The sequence below is a fragment of the Eulemur rufifrons genome, chromosome 16 (assembly GCF_041146395.1).
Source record: "Eulemur rufifrons isolate Redbay chromosome 16, OSU_ERuf_1, whole genome shotgun sequence".
Classification (NCBI taxonomy): Eukaryota; Metazoa; Chordata; class Mammalia; order Primates; family Lemuridae; genus Eulemur; species Eulemur rufifrons.
The window spans coordinates 43,268,784-43,287,092 of NC_090998.1; the positions used below are offsets into that span (position 1 = coordinate 43,268,784).

The 18,309-nt window shown below is 33.0% G+C and overlaps 2 protein-coding genes across 2 annotated transcripts; one reads left to right on the forward strand and one right to left on the reverse strand.

Moving 5' to 3' along the window:
- Positions 1–1,431: 1,431 nt before the first annotated feature.
- LOC138397291 (olfactory receptor 6C6) lies at positions 1,432–2,379 on the reverse strand. The gene has a single exon (XM_069491235.1). It carries the CDS (start codon positions 2,377–2,379, stop codon positions 1,432–1,434), a length of 948 nt encoding a protein of 315 aa, XP_069347336.1.
- A 6,642-nt stretch (positions 2,380–9,021) lies between these two features.
- Positions 9,022–9,999, forward strand: LOC138397292 (olfactory receptor 6C6-like). The gene has a single exon (XM_069491237.1). It carries the CDS (start codon positions 9,022–9,024, stop codon positions 9,997–9,999), a length of 978 nt encoding a protein of 325 aa, XP_069347338.1.
- Positions 10,000–18,309: the final 8,310 nt, after the last annotated feature.

The window sequence follows — 18,309 nt, forward strand, 5'->3', positions numbered from 1 at the left end:
AATAAGGCTTTGCCTTAAAGAAAAAATAAATATGTTAGTTCAAAAGCTGCCTTGCCTCAGGAGGGCATCTCATTGGTCAGTAACAGCTGCATTTCAAAGAGACAGCTGTAGGCTGGACCTATGGTTCTCACCTGTTTCGAAAGACAAGACAGGCTTCACCTAGGGCATAGGTTGCCAGAACTGATTAAAGGCCACGGGAGATGACAGCTGATCAAATAGATATGCTAATGCCCAAGCTGGGCCCAGACAGAACCATGTGGTTAAAGTAATTAGCACAAGGCACAGCTCATGTTGACTTCTGAGATCATCCCTGTCTCCAAGAACACAATTACCGGAGCCAAGATGTCTCTGATTTTTGCTAAAGTAATAGCCTTGTCATAAAACTTAGAAGTTTACCCTAAGAAGATTTTGTAACTCATTGTTCACCTAGATAGAGTTAGTTATAGGATCTGTAGTAGCCTTTTAGAAGACTTTGACCCTAAACCAAACTGCCTGTTATTATGTAAATCCCATTGCCCTTGGCAACCCGAGCATATATCTGCCCTATAAGTACCCATGTAAAAAGTTCAGTCTTTGTTATATTTTCGCGGGAGAAATATATACCTTCCGGACACCCTCCCTTTGTCTATCTTCATAAACCTTTACTTTATAAACTATATCTTTGCTCTGCCTATTATTATTTTTTATTTCTGTTTCCTACTATTTTTTCATCCTTTGCGACGACTCCTGCCTGAGAGACCCGACCGGAAAAAAAACCTCTTTACGGGTAGCATAGCTAATTCTCCGCAGTGTTACAATTGCCTATAGTATTTAGTACAGTAATATCCTGTACAGGTTTGTGGCCTAGGAGCAGTGGGCTTTACCATTTAGCCTAAGTGTATCATAGGCTATACCATCTAGGTTTGTGTAAGTACAGTCTATGATGTTTGCACAATGAAATTGCCTAATGATGCATTTCTCAGAAGTAGTCCCATAATTAAGTGATGCATGACTACATTTGGTTTATCTGTTTACATCCGTTAAGCAAGGAAAGCTTTTTAAAAGTAAGGATTGAACCCCTCATAAATTTCAGAATTAGATAGATGTTTTATATATATATATATATATATATATATATATAGAATTGATTAACAAATTACATAAAGCAAGTTACACGAGACACATTTTATTCAAAGTCATGGTTTCTGGAAACTGATAGGCCATAAAGAGATGTTATTTTAAGTTTGGATTAAGGAATTGAAGGAAGTTATTGCAGCAGTGTGAAATGTTTCATAAGAAAGAATCGAATGTAAGGGTAGAACTGAATTAGAAAATTCTTCAAGAAAATCTCTTACATTAGATAACTGATGAGGTAGAAAAACATGATTAAAACAAATACATGAAACATGTTTTTCCAGTTTTTGTGGTAAGGATGTAATTCATATCATATTCTTAAAACATTTTTTTTTTTGAGAAATACAGATTCTTCTGTAATACATCCCAGAAGACTTCTTTCACCTGCTGGTTCCTTAGAGTATAAATGAAGGGATTTAATAAAGGAGCAATTGAGGTATACAGCAAAGCTACACCTTTGGACACAGTCACTCTTTCTTTTGCAGATGGTTTAATATACATAAAGATACAGCTACCATAAGTCATGGAGACAACGATCATGTGGGAAGTACAAGTGGAAAAAGCTTTGGTCCTTTCTTGTGCCAATGGGAATTTCAGAATGGTCTTAATGATGCAAGTGTAAGAGAGAATCACTAATACCAATGTGACCACAAGTGTCACCACAGCTAAGATGAAAGACATCAATTCTAGGACATGTGTATCTGTGCAGGAGATTTGCAGGATAGGAGAAGTTTCACACATAAAGTGATCAATTATTTTGGAAGCACAGAAATCCAGCTTGAGTCCCATGACTAATGGGGGAAAGATAATTAGGAATCCAGTTACCCAAGAGCTAAATACGAGTTGGTAGCATACTTTACTGCTCATAATGATTGGGTAATGCAGTGGTTTGCAGATAGCAACATAGCGGTCATAGGACATGGCAGCAAGGAGGTAAAACTCAGTAACTCCCAGTAGAAGGATAAAGAATAATTGAGCTGCACAATTATTGTAAGAAATGGTTTTGTCCCTAGTTACAATGGTTATCAAGAATCTGGGAATACACAGTGTTGTAAATATGATTTCCAAAAAGGAGAAATTACGGAGGAAGAAATACATTGGAGTCTTGAGACGGGGATCTAGCAGGGTAACGAGGATGATGATGAAGTTCCCCATCAGGCTCAGCATGTAGTTGAGAAACAAAAACAGGAAAATCACAATTTGCAATTGGGGATCATCTGTCAATCCCAACAGAATGAACTCTATTTCCATTGTTTGGTTCTTCATTTCTCTTTTGTGAGCTTAATCTAATCTATGTAGGAAAATAAAAACAAAATTAGTTTCCTAAAGCAGAAAAAGAAATATGTTTTCAAACTTACTCATATGCAAATGATTCCTCCAGCCTAAAATTGCAGATGATCTCTTCTCTGGAAGGCTTAGGAAAAAAATAAATAAATAAATAATAGGGAAAAAAATTGCAGATGACACATAATTACTTGCCATAGGTTAATTCAAAATTCCTTCTAATCTATTAGTTCACTTTGTAACAGTCCTCACAAATTTCCCTCTAGAAATAGAATAACATATGTATATTTGGTTAATATGCATTTTAGCTTGTCACTCCTAAGTGAACCCTGCATGTATAATTTAAATAAAATCATATTACTTAAAATTTATTTTTCTATTATTTTTATCATACCTGTGCAAATTGCACTAAGCTGGTTTGCCCTTTTAGACTGAGTATCAGGATAATGTTTGAAAACCAAGATTTAGAGTTACATTATAATTCCCATGCTGGTCATTGACTAAGGCAGTATTGATTTCCAATAAGTAGTTAGAGATTCAAGTTTCAGTTGTTTTGAAGTTTTCTCTGTACTGATAGTATACCATTATTATTATTAATTTTCTTGATTGGCTTTCCAATATTCAAATGGACAGTAATTTACCAGCATATAAGACAAATAAAACAAAGCAAAACGTGACAAACACAAACAAGTTATAAATTTTAATTGAAAATATTGTATCTTCTTTTCAATTAGCCTTTTTGAAATGTGGCTACATAATTTGGCTCTGTATCATTAATTGTATGAATGTATTAATGTATTAATATTTTGCTTTGCTTCTTTGATATTCTTTACATTGACTATCCCAGAAAAAATATTACTTCCTATCCTTTCTACATATAAGAATTCTATTTAGTCCCATGCTGTACTACCCTTGTTATAGTAAATATGTCAGCCTACTTCATTTTATGCATTATGTGTGGACTTTTAAATGAAATAGATTACTAAAGAACTCTATTTGTTGACTTTTTTGCATTTATCTTATTAATATTGCCGTACTTTCCATGTATTACTTTATTAAACTGATTTGGATAAAAATATCACTAACATTTTGCAGGCATAATGTGATTTTGTATAACAGGTGTTAGTGAATAGATTTAATGTTTTTAAATGACAACTGTAGATTTGCAGGCTTTGGCTGCTAAGTGGTTGCAAGCTTTTATTGTAAAAATAAGTATTTGTGCCCTTGTTATCTTTAATACTCCCATTTTTGCTCTACTTCTGATTTGAAAAGTTTTCTAGGAATTAGTCAATTTCTACACTATGTGGGTCTAACAAACTGCTCTAGAACTATGTTATCTCAAATTCTAGAAAAGAGTTGCTCAGTATGTTTTCCACATTACTTCACCCAGAGATATATATAATTCACAAAGACAATCAGAGAAAATAAAGCATAGATGCAATAGCATATGAATAGAATAGGTCACAATGCCTATTAGTACATAACCATAAAATTAATTACCCATTTAAAAAACATTGGTAAAATATGAAACTTCAGTAGTCAAATTTAACTCCCTGAATTGGATTTACTGTGCACTTGCCTTAATTTCTGATTTTGAGTTAAGTTTAAAGTATAGTTGACTTACCGTTTTGGATCTATTATTCATTTCCCTCTGTGTGCACGGAAGAGATATATGCTAACATAATTAATGACAATTTTACTCATTTTTATGACCATATTTTATTACGCAATGGGGAAATTTGCTACCAATAATTTTTGTGGAGAGAGGCAATGTGTACATATTGTGTTTCGGTAAAGAATTTCCACGTTTCCTCAAATTCATACTCACTATGAAACTTGGGACTCAGGTATTAATAATTTCAAAGGACATCCATCTTCCATTCCCAATAAGTTAACTTTGTAAAATTTTATTCTTACAATTGAGATTGCCATCACTCAAAACCTCAAAGTAGATATATATTATTTAAAATGAAATAAGATAAAAATTGGAAAATTAAAAATAAAATTAGGAAATCATCTGATGAAAAGATAAACAACTCTTCCAAGGAAGAAATATCATATTGCCAACTGTACAGCTATAAAATGCTGCAGTTTTATCATTGTCTACTTACTACAGACTCAAGAGAATCTATTGAAATAAAATAAAATTTACTCTGGGGATCAAAGTTAACAAAGCACTAATTGTTGGCAATAAAATACATCACGGTAAATAAAAAGCCAAAGAGAAAGTATCCCAGAGGAGTATTACAAGTGATTTAGAAAAATCAGTGAAATATTTAACAGGAACATCAGCAGTTAACTGTCTGGGGAAACATTGGAAATTCCCAAGCTGGTTTTACACATAAATGGAATAAACTACTGATACATAAAAAACACAAATTAATCTTAAAAACAATATACTAAGTGAAAGAAGCAGACACAAAATGGTTTGTAATCACACAAAAATAGTATATTATTCCATTTACGTGATTCTGGAAAAGACTGAACTATAGGGACAGAAATCTGATCTGTGGTTCCAGAGGCCGAGAGTGAGAAGAAGGTATTGGCTACAGAAGTGTATGTACACAATGGAATATTATTTAGCCATGAAAAAGAAGGAAATTTTGTCATTTGCAGAAACATGGATGGATCTGGAGGACATTATTTTAAGTGAAATAAACTAGGCACAGAAAGATAAAAAAAAAAGTGTCATAAGGGAACATTTTAGGATGATAAAAACGTTTTATACCTTGATTGTGGTGGTGGTTGTATGACTACATATGTTTGGAAAAGTTCATCAACATATGTACTAGAAAAGGTGAACTTCATCCTTAAATTCAACCTCAATCATCATTCCATTAAAATTGTTTGGATATCACTTGCCTCTTTTTATTTTAACAGACTATTTAGAAGACTACTTAGGTCTGCACTGCTCAGTAAGATATAAGATAGTTACTAACCACATATGGATACACATACGCACAGATACATAAATAGAAACATATATATACATGTATGTATATATATATGTATTTATATATATATAGTTATCTTTGTACATGAGTAGATGGATAATGCTGCAAGAAATATGGAGGTGCAGATATCAATTTGCAATACTGATTTCAATTCTTTTGAACATATATCTAGAAGTGGGACTGCTGGATCTTATGGTAGTTCTATCTTTAATTTGTTTTTCCTTGTGGCTGCACTGTTTTACAGCCCACCAACACTGTACAAGAGTACTAATTTTTCCACACCCTCACCAACAGTATTATCCTTTGTTTTTTTGATAATGGTAACCCTAACAGGTGTTAGGTGATGACTCATTGTTGTTTTGATCTATACAGTCTGATAATTTATGATGCTGAAGACTTTGTCAATTACTTATTGACCATTGTCTATTTTCTTTGGGGAAATGTGTACCCAAGATCTTTACCCATTTTTAAACTGGGTTATTTAGAGATTTTTTTTCTATTGAGTTGTAGGAGTTCCTTATAGATTTTGGAAATTAACCCCTCAGCAGGGCTTTATGGTTTACAAATATCTCTTCTCCAGATCCATAGGTTGCCTTTTTATCCTATTTATTGTTTGCTTTGCTCTGCAGAAGATTTTTAGTTTGGTGCAATCTTACTTGTCTATTTTTTATTTTGGTGCCTGTGCCTTCAGTGTCATACCCAAGAAATCATTGTCAAGACCAGTCTCATCAAGATATCCTCCATATTTTCTTCTACAAGTTTTATAATTTTAGGTTTTATGTAATTTAATTCATTCTGAGTTGATTTTTGTGTATTGTGTAACATAAGTGGCTAATATTATTCTTTTCTATGTGGACATATAGTTTTCCCAACACCATTTGTTGAAGAGACTATCCTTTACACATTGTGTATTTTTGGCATGCTTTTAAAATATCAATTGACTATATATCTGTAGATTTAATTCCGGGCTTTCTATTTTGTTTCATTTGTCTACATGTCTGTTTTTATGCCAGTTCAACACTCTTTTAATTACTTTAGCTTTGTAATATATTTTAAAATCAGGAAATGTGATGCCTCCAGCTTTATTTTTCTTTTTCAAGTGTTTTGGCTGCTTGGAGTCCTCTGTGGTTCCCCATCAATTTTAGTTATTTTTTCTATCTCTGTAAAAAATATCATTGTAATTTTGATAGAGTTTGCTTTGAATCTGTTAATCAGTTTGGGTTAGTATGGATACTTTAACAATATTAAATATTCTAATCCATGAACATGGGATATCTCTCTAATTACTTGTGTCCTCTTTTTTTTTTATTTATTTCAGCTTATTATGGGGGTACAAAAGTTCAGGTTATATATATTGTCCATGTCCCGCCCATCCCCCCAAGTCAGAGCTTCAAGCGTGTCCATTCCCCAGACAGTGCGCAATGCACTCATCATGTAGGTATACACCCATCCCCTCTCCCCACCCCCACCTTAGTACAAAACCCAATTGGTGTTATTCCCAAATGTGCACTTAGGTGATGATCAGGGAAACCAATTTGCTGGTGAGTACATGTGGTGCTTATTTTTCCATTCTTGAGATACTTGTGTCTTCTTAAATTTCATTTGTCAATGTTTCATACTTTTTAGTTATCAAGATTGTTAACTCCTTAGTTAAATTTATTCCTAATTATTTTATTCTTTTTATGAAGCTATTGTAATGGAATTGTTTAATTAATTCCCTTTTTAGAATGCTTGTTTTTTAGTGTACAAAGTGCAACTGATTTTTGTACATTGATTTTGTATCTGGTTATTAGTCTAACATGTTTTTTATTGGGGGGAGGAGTGTTTAGGATCTTCTATATATAAGATCATGTCATCTTTAACATCAGTAATATATAAATGTTTTGATATTGATGGCTGCATTGTGGTTTTGTAGTAGAATATTCTTTCTGTAGTAAATATGCATTAGTGTATTAAGCAGGACATGGGGCATTTCAAATTGCTCAGGAATACAAGTTGCTTGTTGTATTTTTGTAATTTTTCTTTAAGTTTTATATTGTTTCAAAATAAATCAGAAGTATTTACATACTGACACCTCCCCAATTTGGGGGTAACAATCAAATTAATGAAATCCTAATATATTTTGTAATGGAATAAAAAGTGAGTTTCCTATTTGGGGTAAACCCTGTTACCAGTAGAATTTTTCCAGGGCATTGTAATATCTGAAATTCTTGTTGGCATTTTGTATAGAGTTTAAATAATTTCTAACTTTTTTTGGAGGGAGAATGTCCCTTTAGCTTTGCACTTGAAGCTATTCACAATGGTTTTAATTTACTTCTTTCTTTGTTTTACTTAACTGATACACCCTGAATACCAGTCTCCAGAGGGCATTTTTTCTTTCTTTTTATTTCAACTAATTCCCTTGAGTCACTTCAAATGATAAAACTAAGCAAAATTATAAAACTGGAGCCATTATTAATGTGCAATTGGAGACAGCAATTCTTTGTTATAAAATTTGGGTTCCTTTTATATGAGAGATTTCCCAAAATGTTTTTATTTTGCTTAGGACATCACACTTTTATTTAGAATTTTTATAAATAAAATGTTTATCTAGGTTTAAATATTTAAGAAAAACATAGTATCTGAATTTTATCTGGTATGAAAGAGGTAAGCGTGATTGGAAGTGGTAAGTATTAACAGATGCATATAATATCCAGAATGCAACTCTTCTCTGAAAGCTACTAAAGAAAAATATTGTAATTAAATTTCCTTTTGGAATAATTGAATATTTTATAACATTATAAAAGTGAGAATATTTATCATTTATTATTTGACTTTTCTTTCTACCATATTCTCATAGGGGAAAAATTATACCAATATATCCTGTACAAATTATGTCAATTGTAATTCAGAATAAATATCTAGATCATAATGAAAAGAATTCTTCAGTAAAAGCCAAGTAATTTCCATTGATATGTGAATTGTCATATTTTTTCTATTTCCATGTAAATACAATATTTAATACTTTCTGATTATATAGAAACAAGCTTAATGTAACTGATTATGAGAGGAATGATGTATTTGAAATCAGAGAAAAATAATAAAGTAAATAAGATGAAGGAATAGTGGAGAAGACTACATTAGTGCAAAATAATTAATGACATATGTTAGAAAATTTTAATCATGGAGAAAATACATAACAGTTAATATTTTTATATGTTCTTTTAAAATATTTTAAAAATCTTCTGTTGAGCTAAGGGTTTTTGAATAATCCCTGTAAATGGACACTGGCAGAATTGTCTAGATATTTTTCAATACATTATTAAATATACACAGAAAATATGTTCCCAGTAATACTTATATTCTCTCTATTTAGAACATTTAAGAAGAATTCATTTGGAAATGATCAGCCAAAATTTAAATTACCCTTAAAGTTTAAAAGGGAAGAAAAGAAAGAATTTACTATTGTTATAAAAATAACATTGGCTTAAATGAACAGTCAATGAGAAGATGCTTAGGTGATCTCTGCTATAATTTTAAGTATCATCTGCCTTATCAAACTGAAAACAGCCTTTTCAACTTGTTTACATTTCTGAACTTGTTTTTCCTGTGTCTGTAGCTTTTAAAAATCCTGTTGTTTCTGCTTTTGGGGTTCTTTTCCTTCGTTTATTTAATAGGACTCAAATATGAAATGATGAACCAGTCAAAGGAGATAAAGTTCATTCTGCTGGGATTGACAGATGACCCACAATTGCAAATTGTGATTTTTATATTTCTCTTTCTAAACTACATGTTGAGTGTGATGGGGAACTTATCTATCATCCTCCTTACCCTGCTGGATCTCCGCCTCAAGACTCCAATGTATTTCTTCCTCCGAAATTTCTCCTTCTTGGAAATCTCATTGACAACCGTCTGTATTCTCAGATTCCTGGTAACCATAGTGACTAAAAACAAGATCATTTCCTACAATGGTTGTGCGGCTCAGTTATTCTTTTTCCTCTTATTAGGAGTCACCGAATTTTATCTACTTGCTGCCATGTCTTTTGATCGTTATGTAGCTATCTGCAAACCCCTACATTACCCGATCATTATGAGCAACAAAGTGTGCTACCAACTTGTACTCAGTTCATGGACAGCTGGCTTTTTGATTACCTTTCCACCTTTGATCTTGGGACTGAAACTGAAATTCTGTGCCTCCAAAGCAATTGATCATTTCATATGTGACACATCCCCTTTGCTGCAGATTTCTTGCACAGACACTCATTTACTAGAGTTGATTTCGTTTGTCTCAGCTGCTGTAACACTGGTTGTCACCTTGCTGTTAGTGATTCTTTCCTACACATGTATTATGAAAACCATTCTAAAAATCCCCTCTGCTCAGAAAAGAACAAAGGCTTTTTCTACTTGTTCTTCTCACATGATTGTAGTCTCCCTTACTTATGGCAGCTGTATCTTTATTTATAGGAAGCCATCAGCAAAGGAAAGGGTGACTTTATCTAAAGGTGTAGCAGTTATTTATACCTCTGTTGCCCCTCTATTAAACCCTTTCATTTACACTTTAAGGAACCAGCAGGTGAAACAAGCCTTCAAGGACACACTCCAAAAGATTTTCTTTTCTATTTTAAAAAATGAAGAAATATTAATTTTAAAATCTTGCAGAAAAAAGTAAATAGGATTTTTTACATAAGTTTTTATTTTATTTAATTTTTCCTTGAATTAATTAACCTTCTCATAACATTTTAACCAAAACTTTCAGCATGATTTACCTTTCCTATTTCCCTTTATGATTAGCACTCCTTTCTGTGTGATAGTAAGAGTCCTAGCCTCAAGTTTCAATACAAATGTTAAATTTAATTTACTCTCCAAGACATGGTACTAATTTCCTCAAAAAACAAAACAAAATCCCCTCAAACATCCTATTCTAATTACATATTAACATATCATGTATTAATTCATCTGATTAAATGTAATTACTTAATTATTTAATTTAACCTCTATTTATTACAGTTTTACCCTATCCCAGCTACTACTCTAGATACCATTAAGATTCCATAGCTTGAAGTGGAGGAGACAAATAAGGAAACGAATAAAGATCAAGTTGTATAATTTTTTATGATACAGCTATATACAGAATTGTGGGAGCATACTAATGAGCATTTAATTATTTTAGTGAGTCAGAAATGCAGTTCAGAAAATGACAATTCTTGTGAGAGTTGTGATATACAGGAAAGAAACAATAAAAGAATGTAATGGGCTTGAGTTTAACAACATGCACAACCTCTGGGGTACTAGAAGATTCTTAAAATGTCACTAGCTAGTATCACAAGCATGACAATTTGGAGTGTAGACTTTTGAGCCAATCAGCCAGGATTTAAATATGAGCCTGATCCAGTTTCTCGAACTTTCTGTTATGTTTTCCTATTTATAAAATGGATATAATCATAATAATAATCTTTACTTTATAAGGCTACTTGAAAATGAAATGAGGTAGTATGCATAAAGTGATTCTAGATCTGCATCTGGCCCAGACTGAAATCTCAATAAATGTTAGCAGCCCTTGGAGGGAAAGGTTGTTTAAGCTGGAATAATATGCAACAGTGCAAGAAAAAAGGCTAGCTTCAAGTCATAAAAAGGTTGTATGTCCTGAAAGGTACTAGCATTTAATTTGGAAGGTCTATAGACCTGAAAATTTAGAGTAAATAAGAATCACCCACCTGCTTAGCTTATTTGAATACAAATTCCATGTTCTCATCCCTAAAATATCTTTATAATTCACTTGGAGTACATTCTAGAAATGTAAACCAGTCTAAGGTGATTCTGAGGCAGGTGGTTCACATTAGAGTTTGGGATTTTTTTAAAGAATCTATGCAATTGGATTTATATTTTATAAATATTTCTCAGTTAAATATGTTGAGAATGGGGTCACAGATGTTTTGAGTTAGAGATACGAGTCAGAGGGCTAATGAGTTATTTTGAAAGTTAAAATGCAATAACAGGAATGAATCTGAAGCTCAAGGAAATGGCTCCAGAGATATTGAGACCAAACTGAGGGGAACTGTTGAACATCTCTGGGTATTTGGGATAAATGAAATGAGATTTCAAAAATCATTCTTCTTGGACCTCCCTCTCTTCTCACTTCAGCACAAATACCCATATATTTAATGCATTTTAAGAAAGGAGTATCACTGATATCCTGTCAGATAGAAAATAATGACCTACAAAGAGATCCCTAAAATATATAGGGTTACATATAATATATAAAAAGCCGTTGTGGTTGATCATGATCACTGTGGTTACCTTTTTACTTGCATTTACTCCAGTGTACACTCTGGCACCTAACAGTATATACATTGTTTGTAATTTAATATATAAAAATAATTTGTTACTATATTAATAAAATAAAAATAAAACCACAATTCAATTAATAAGTTACATACCTAATAAAAATATCATGGGATTAAACAATGATTAGATCCATCTTCACAATCTGTTAGTCTATCAGTCTAAATATTTCTTTTCCACTGATGTGAGAAACTGGAAGTGTTCTCAGACAATAATTTAAATGAAATATATATGGATATTATTAATGGAATTAATTTAATTAGTTGAATTAGTATAAATATCTTACATCTGTACAACTATGACTTTTTTCCCAATATTCTTTGTTTCTATCTGTGTATGTATAACCAGCAACACATGCTTCAGTGTTTAAATGAGTATGAAATGGGGAGTTATAGAAGTTAACACTCTTTGGCAATGTAACTCTGAGATATTAGTGAAATTTGAAATTAACTAATATTCTCAACCATTAACAATAGCATAAAGTAGAATAGAATGGAATCAAAGTGAAGGGAAAGTTATATGTTTGATTCATGAAATATATGATTCTATATAAAAAGAATGTGTGCTTTTATATGTGCATATATAGGATACTGATGTTAAGTTTATTATATGTTTAATGAGGATTAAATAAGTTTGAAATTACAGATTATGAAGAGTTATTTAACATTACATGTCATATTTTGAATAAAATTAGAACTCTTCATAGATGTAAACAAATAAAGTATCTTGGTCAATGACACCTGTGCAAAACAGGACAAGTGAATGCCCAAAATAAGAAAAGCATTTGCTATTTTTTGTAAAGACAGGTGAATTATCTTAAATGCTTATGACTTCTAATAATAAATAATGGAATAATCAAATATTAAAATTTTGATAGTGAAATTGAAATCATAAAATGAATATGTCACCCATCTCTTTTTATTACAATAAATTTAGAACTTAGTGAAAATTTAGGATTATCATTCTACACAATTCCATATGAATATAACCCTGTTTTGAACAATACAAATAACAATGTATATCCTATAATTTCACCAAAATGCTTGATTATAATAAAAAGAACCCTGAACTTTCAGTTCATAAACTCAGATTAAAGTGCTGATTCTGCCTGACAACATTCGCTTAAACTCTAATATTCAGTTTTTTATATATAAAGAAAGCAGAATTACCTATCCTATTCTCTGTTCACAGGGATGAGTGATTATATTTATATCATTATAGGCTCTCCAAGACTGAGATTTTTTATAATAAACACTATGTTATTTTTCTTTTCTCTATCTTCATGTCTCACTTACTGTAGTCAGTTAACTAATCCTTCTCAAGGGAACATGAAACATTCACCAAGATAGATAAAATTGTGGTCCATAAAATGAACAGATCTAAAGGCTAGGAAACATGCAATTTGCATTCTCAGGCCATAATCAAATTAAACTAGCAATCAATAATACAAATAAATTAGAAAATTCACTAATATTTAGGAATTAATTGAACTATATTTGAAAATTAAACACTTATAAATACCCATGCATAGAAGAGAAGTCTCAAGGGAAAAATAAAAATATCTTCAATTACATGAAAATAAAAGTAGATATACTACTCAATCCAGCAACCCCACTACTGGGGATTTACCCAAAAGAAAAGAAGTCATTTTATGAAAAGACACCTGCATTTGATGTTTATTGCAGCACAATTCACAATTGCAAAGATATGGAGACAACGTATGCCAATCAACTGATAGTGGATAAAGAAAATCGTGGTATCTATATATCAGCTGATGATATTCAGTCATAAAAAGTAATGAAATAGTGTGTTTTACAGCAACTTGGTTGGCACTGAAGGCCATTATCCTAAGTGAAGTAACTTAGGGACACAAAACCAAACACTGCATGTGTTATACACTCACTTATAACTAGAAGCTAAGCAATAGGTGTGCATGATTATAAAGAATGACATAAGAAGACTGAAACAGGACCCACAGCTTTCACCTCTCACAAAAATCAAATCACGGTGGATAACAGACTTAAACCTTAGGCGTGATACAATCAGAATTCTAGAAGAAAATGTAGGAAAGACTCTTACAGACATTGGCCTAGGCAAAGAATTTATGAAGAAGACCCCCAAGGCAATCACAGCTCAACAAAAATAAATGAATGAGACATGATTAAATTAAAAAGCTTCTCCACAGCCAAAGAAACAGTCACGAGAATAAACAGACCACCTACAGAATGGGAAAAAATTTTTGCATACTACACATCAGATAAAGGACTGATAAAAAGAATCTATTCAGAACTCAGGAAAATCAGCAAGAAAAAATCAAACAACCCTATCAAAAAGTGGGCAAATGACATGAATAGAAACTTCTCAAAAGAAGATATAAGAATGGCTAACAAACATGAAAAAATGCTCAACATCCCTAATCATCAGAGAAATGCAAATCAAAACCACAATGAGATATCACTTAACCCCAGTGAGAATGGCCTTTATCAAAAAAACCCAAAACAACACATGTTGGCATGGATGTGGAGAGACAGGAACACTCATACACTGCTGGTGGGACTGCAAACTAGTGCAACCCCTGTGGAAAGCATTATGGATGTATCTTAAACAGATTCAAGTAGACCTGCCATTCGATCCAGCAATCCCATTATTGGGCATATACCCAAAGGAAAAAAGGTCATTCTGTACAAAGACACATGTACCCGAATGTTTATAGCAGCACAATTCACAATTGCAAAGATGTGGAAACAACCCAAATGCCCATCAATACATGATTGGATTAGTAAGCTGTGGTATATTTATACCATGGAATATTACTCAGCTATAAGAAATAATGAAGATACGACATCTCTATGGTTCTCTTGGAGAGAGTTGGAACCCAACTCTCTATATTAAGTGAAGTATCCCAAGAATGGAAAAACAAGCATCACATGTACTCACCAGAAAATTGGTTTCCCTGATCATCACCTAAATACATATCTGGGAACGACACCAATCGGATACCAGACTGAGGTGGGGGGTGGGGGAGGGGATGGGGGTATGCCTACACAATAAGTGCATTGCGCACCGTTTGGGGAATGGTAACGCTTGAAGGTGCTGACTCGGTAAGGAGGGGTGGGGAAGGGAGGGATATATACCTACATTATGGGTGCAACGCGCACTATCTGGGGAACAGACACACCTGGAGCTCTGACTTGGGGGGAAAGGCGGTACATGGGCAACGTATGTAACCTGCAATTCTGTATCGCCCATAACAATAAGATGAAATTAAAAAAAAAAAAAACAATAGTGATTACCTTTGAGGGGGGAAAAAAAAAGAATGACATAATGGACTTTGGAGACTCAGAAAGGGGAGGTGGGACAGGGGTGCAAGATGAAAAATTACCTCTCAAGTACAATGCACACTATTCAGGTGACAGATACACTAAAGCCTAGACTTCTCCACTCTACAGTTCATCCACATAACAAAAACAAACATTTCTACCCCCTAAATACATCAATATTAATAAAAAAGAAAAGAAAAATATGCCATATTAGAAATTGGGAATAAACCTAAAGCAGTGATTAAAGAGAAATTTATAGAATCAATGCATATTTTAAGAAACAATGCTCTGAGCCCCACCTGAAGCTGCTACTGCCTGGCTGCCTGTCCAGCGAGGGACATAGAAACTCAGGTGATCTCCTGTGCTCCAGCTTGGAGTTTTGGTGCCGTGGCAGTCGGCTTGGAGGGAACCAAGGGGGTTTTGGACCAGGAAGTCCATCCCTGCCAGCCTTTTCACAGAGCTGGCCACCTACCTTCTTCTACATAGAGTCGCATTTTTCCTCTTCTCCCCCTCCCCACTGAACTGCAACTCCCAGCAGCTGGCTTGGTTTCACCCAGCCAGCCAGGAACCAGCATGCTTTTCCTGGTCTCAGTCAGTGCTCAGACTCAAGGGGTCTAAAAATGTGTCTGTGGGCCTGGGGTTCCCACACTCCCAGGACTTAATCACAGTGTTCATGAGTATAGTCATCAGTCTGGCCAAAGGCAAAACGAAGGAGACAATCCCATAAGCTGTGAGACAAAAGCATCAAGTAACTTACATAGGAAAACCCATCAGACTAAGAGCAGACTTCTCAGAGGAAACCTTATATGCCAGAGGGACTGGGGTTTCATCTTTCGTATTCTTCAACAGGGTAACTGCCAGCCAAGAATTTTGTATCCTACAAAACTAAGTTTCATAAGTAAAGGAGAAATAAAGTCTTTCCCAGTCAAGCAAACATTAAGGGAATTTGTCACCAGTAGACATGCCCTATAAGAAATGCTGAAAAGAGCTCCAAATATTTAAAAAAAAAAAAAAAAAAAAAGGTTGATACTCACCAGAGTAACAACACCCAAAAGCAAAAACTCACAATTCTTATAAAACAGTAACATAAGGGAGAATACAAAGCAACTAGGTGACAGTCAACATAATGACTGAAACAGTATCTACCATATTAATATTAAGATTCACTACAAACAGTCTAAATGCCCCACTTAAAAGTATAGATGGTTGGAATGGATAATTCTGGCTTTGAAAACATGGAAGATTTCATAGATTACCTGATATTTAGATGAAACCTTAAGAGTGTGTGTGTGCGTGCATGAAAGAGAGAGAGAGAAGAGAGAATGACTAGCAATTATAATGGTGAACAATTTGATGTGGTCAGAGCAAAGGTTGCACATGGGCTAGGGTCTGCAAAAGATGTCATGTACCTAGCTAATTCTCTAAGAGTAATAAAAGGAGAAATAACTGCTTCCCCAGAACTGTCTAAAAGAATTTTTTGCATTAAGGGAAATGTCCTGTAATCTATGCTGTTCAATGCATTAGCCACTAGCCACATTTGACTATTGAGAACTTTCATTATAATTAGTGAAAATGAAGAACTGAATTTCAATCTTATTTAATTGTAATTAAGTCATGTCTAAATTTAAATATTCACATGGGTAACTTACACTGTATAATTTACAATTGAGCAAGGATGACATCTGCTTAGCAATTAAAATAGGATTACTATTACAATGATAAAGCATAGGGATTATGGAAACATGAGAATTTGAGAAAAATCAAAGAATCAAAGAACACTGCTATAAAGAGAGCAAAATTAAAGTAGAATTAATGGATGAGTAGAACTGAATTGAGGAAGTACTTCCAGCAGCCAGAAGAACATATGTGAATGTCCTGAAGGAGAAGAGAAAGTGTCAGTTTATCAAAACAAATAAAAACTACAGGTGCCTTGAAATAGAGAAAGTGAGAGGTGAGAGTAGATGGTATAAAGTGACTGTGAAATAGTAAGAGGGAGTCAAATCTTACAGGATCTTGGCCCTGTTAAAATTATATACTTTATGTTGAGGTCTCAGAAAACTAAAAAGTGAGGAGTATCTCAAATCAAGGTTATATTTCAATAGATTCAGTTTTATTCCCAGCCAAAGGACTTCATGTAGATCTTATTAGTGAGAACTCTGGGCTAGAAATGGTATTAACACAGGATACCACAGCATTGGTGCTCTTAGTAACTCACTCTCCACTCTCAAATTGTCTCTAGCCTAACGGTGTTGAGGAAGTTGGCTATCCAACAAAAAGAAACCTATATCTCACATAAGCAACAAAAGCAACAAAAAGAAACCTATATCTCACATAAGAATATATTCTGGATGGACTAAAGATGTAAATGCAAAAGGCAAAAGCATATTTATGTAAATCTGAGATAGTGGGAAAGGATGTCCTAAGAAAAAGAGGCTACCAAGGACTCATGATAAGCTGTCCAACCTTTCAGTGTTAAGGCACCTCATAAAAGAGTTAAAAAATAAAGATAGCTTCTGAAAAACATGTTGCAACAGGTAAGAAACACCAAAGGTTTATATTCCTATCTCCTACGAATAAATAAAACAGTAAATCCAATGGAAAGTAAACAAAGCTTATAGACAGGTAATTAATTTGTCAACAAGAATATCAAATATTTAAAAAGTTCAATTTTTCTATTCTTTGGTAAATATGAAATTTAAAAAATATGTAACATTTATAAACTAAGCATTTATTATACCTGAACTACTCTGCTAAGTACTTTTACACATTATCTCATTCAATATTTACACTATTTTATAAGTTAGCACTATTTATGAGTAGAGAAACTGATGATTATAAAGGTTAAATAAATTTTGCAAGTTTGAAAGAAATTAGACTTCTTTAACCTCAAACCCCAGACACTCCTATCTGGTTTTCATTATTAAATGAATCATGATATAATTTTTATATCTCTGTTTGTAAAACTTTTAAGTAATTTATAATACCCAGTGTTGGTTAGGATGCAATGAAAAGGGTTCATTCTTTTTAAAAATGTTTTAAATTTAATTTAATTATTTTATTTATTATGAAGTGGGGACAGTTAATGGGTGCAAAAATATAGTTAGATAGAATGAACAATATTTGAAACAACAACAAAGAGTTCATTTTTTAGGGAAGAAATATTGAAGTATCTATCAAAATGTACTGCTTACATATATTTCATACCAATACTTGTGCATATGCAAATGAACGAAAAGAATGCACTATAGCATTGTAACTAATGATGTGAAAATGAACAACATAATTCCATAAGACCTAATCTATAATGAAATTCTTAA

Excerpts from the sequence above, each read along its gene's own strand:
- LOC138397291 (XM_069491235.1), bottom strand. The coding sequence starts at position 2,379 with ATGAAGAACCAAACAATGGAAATAGAGTTCATTCTGTTGGGATTGACA.
- LOC138397292 (XM_069491237.1), top strand. The coding sequence starts at position 9,022 with ATGATGAACCAGTCAAAGGAGATAAAGTTCATTCTGCTGGGATTGACA.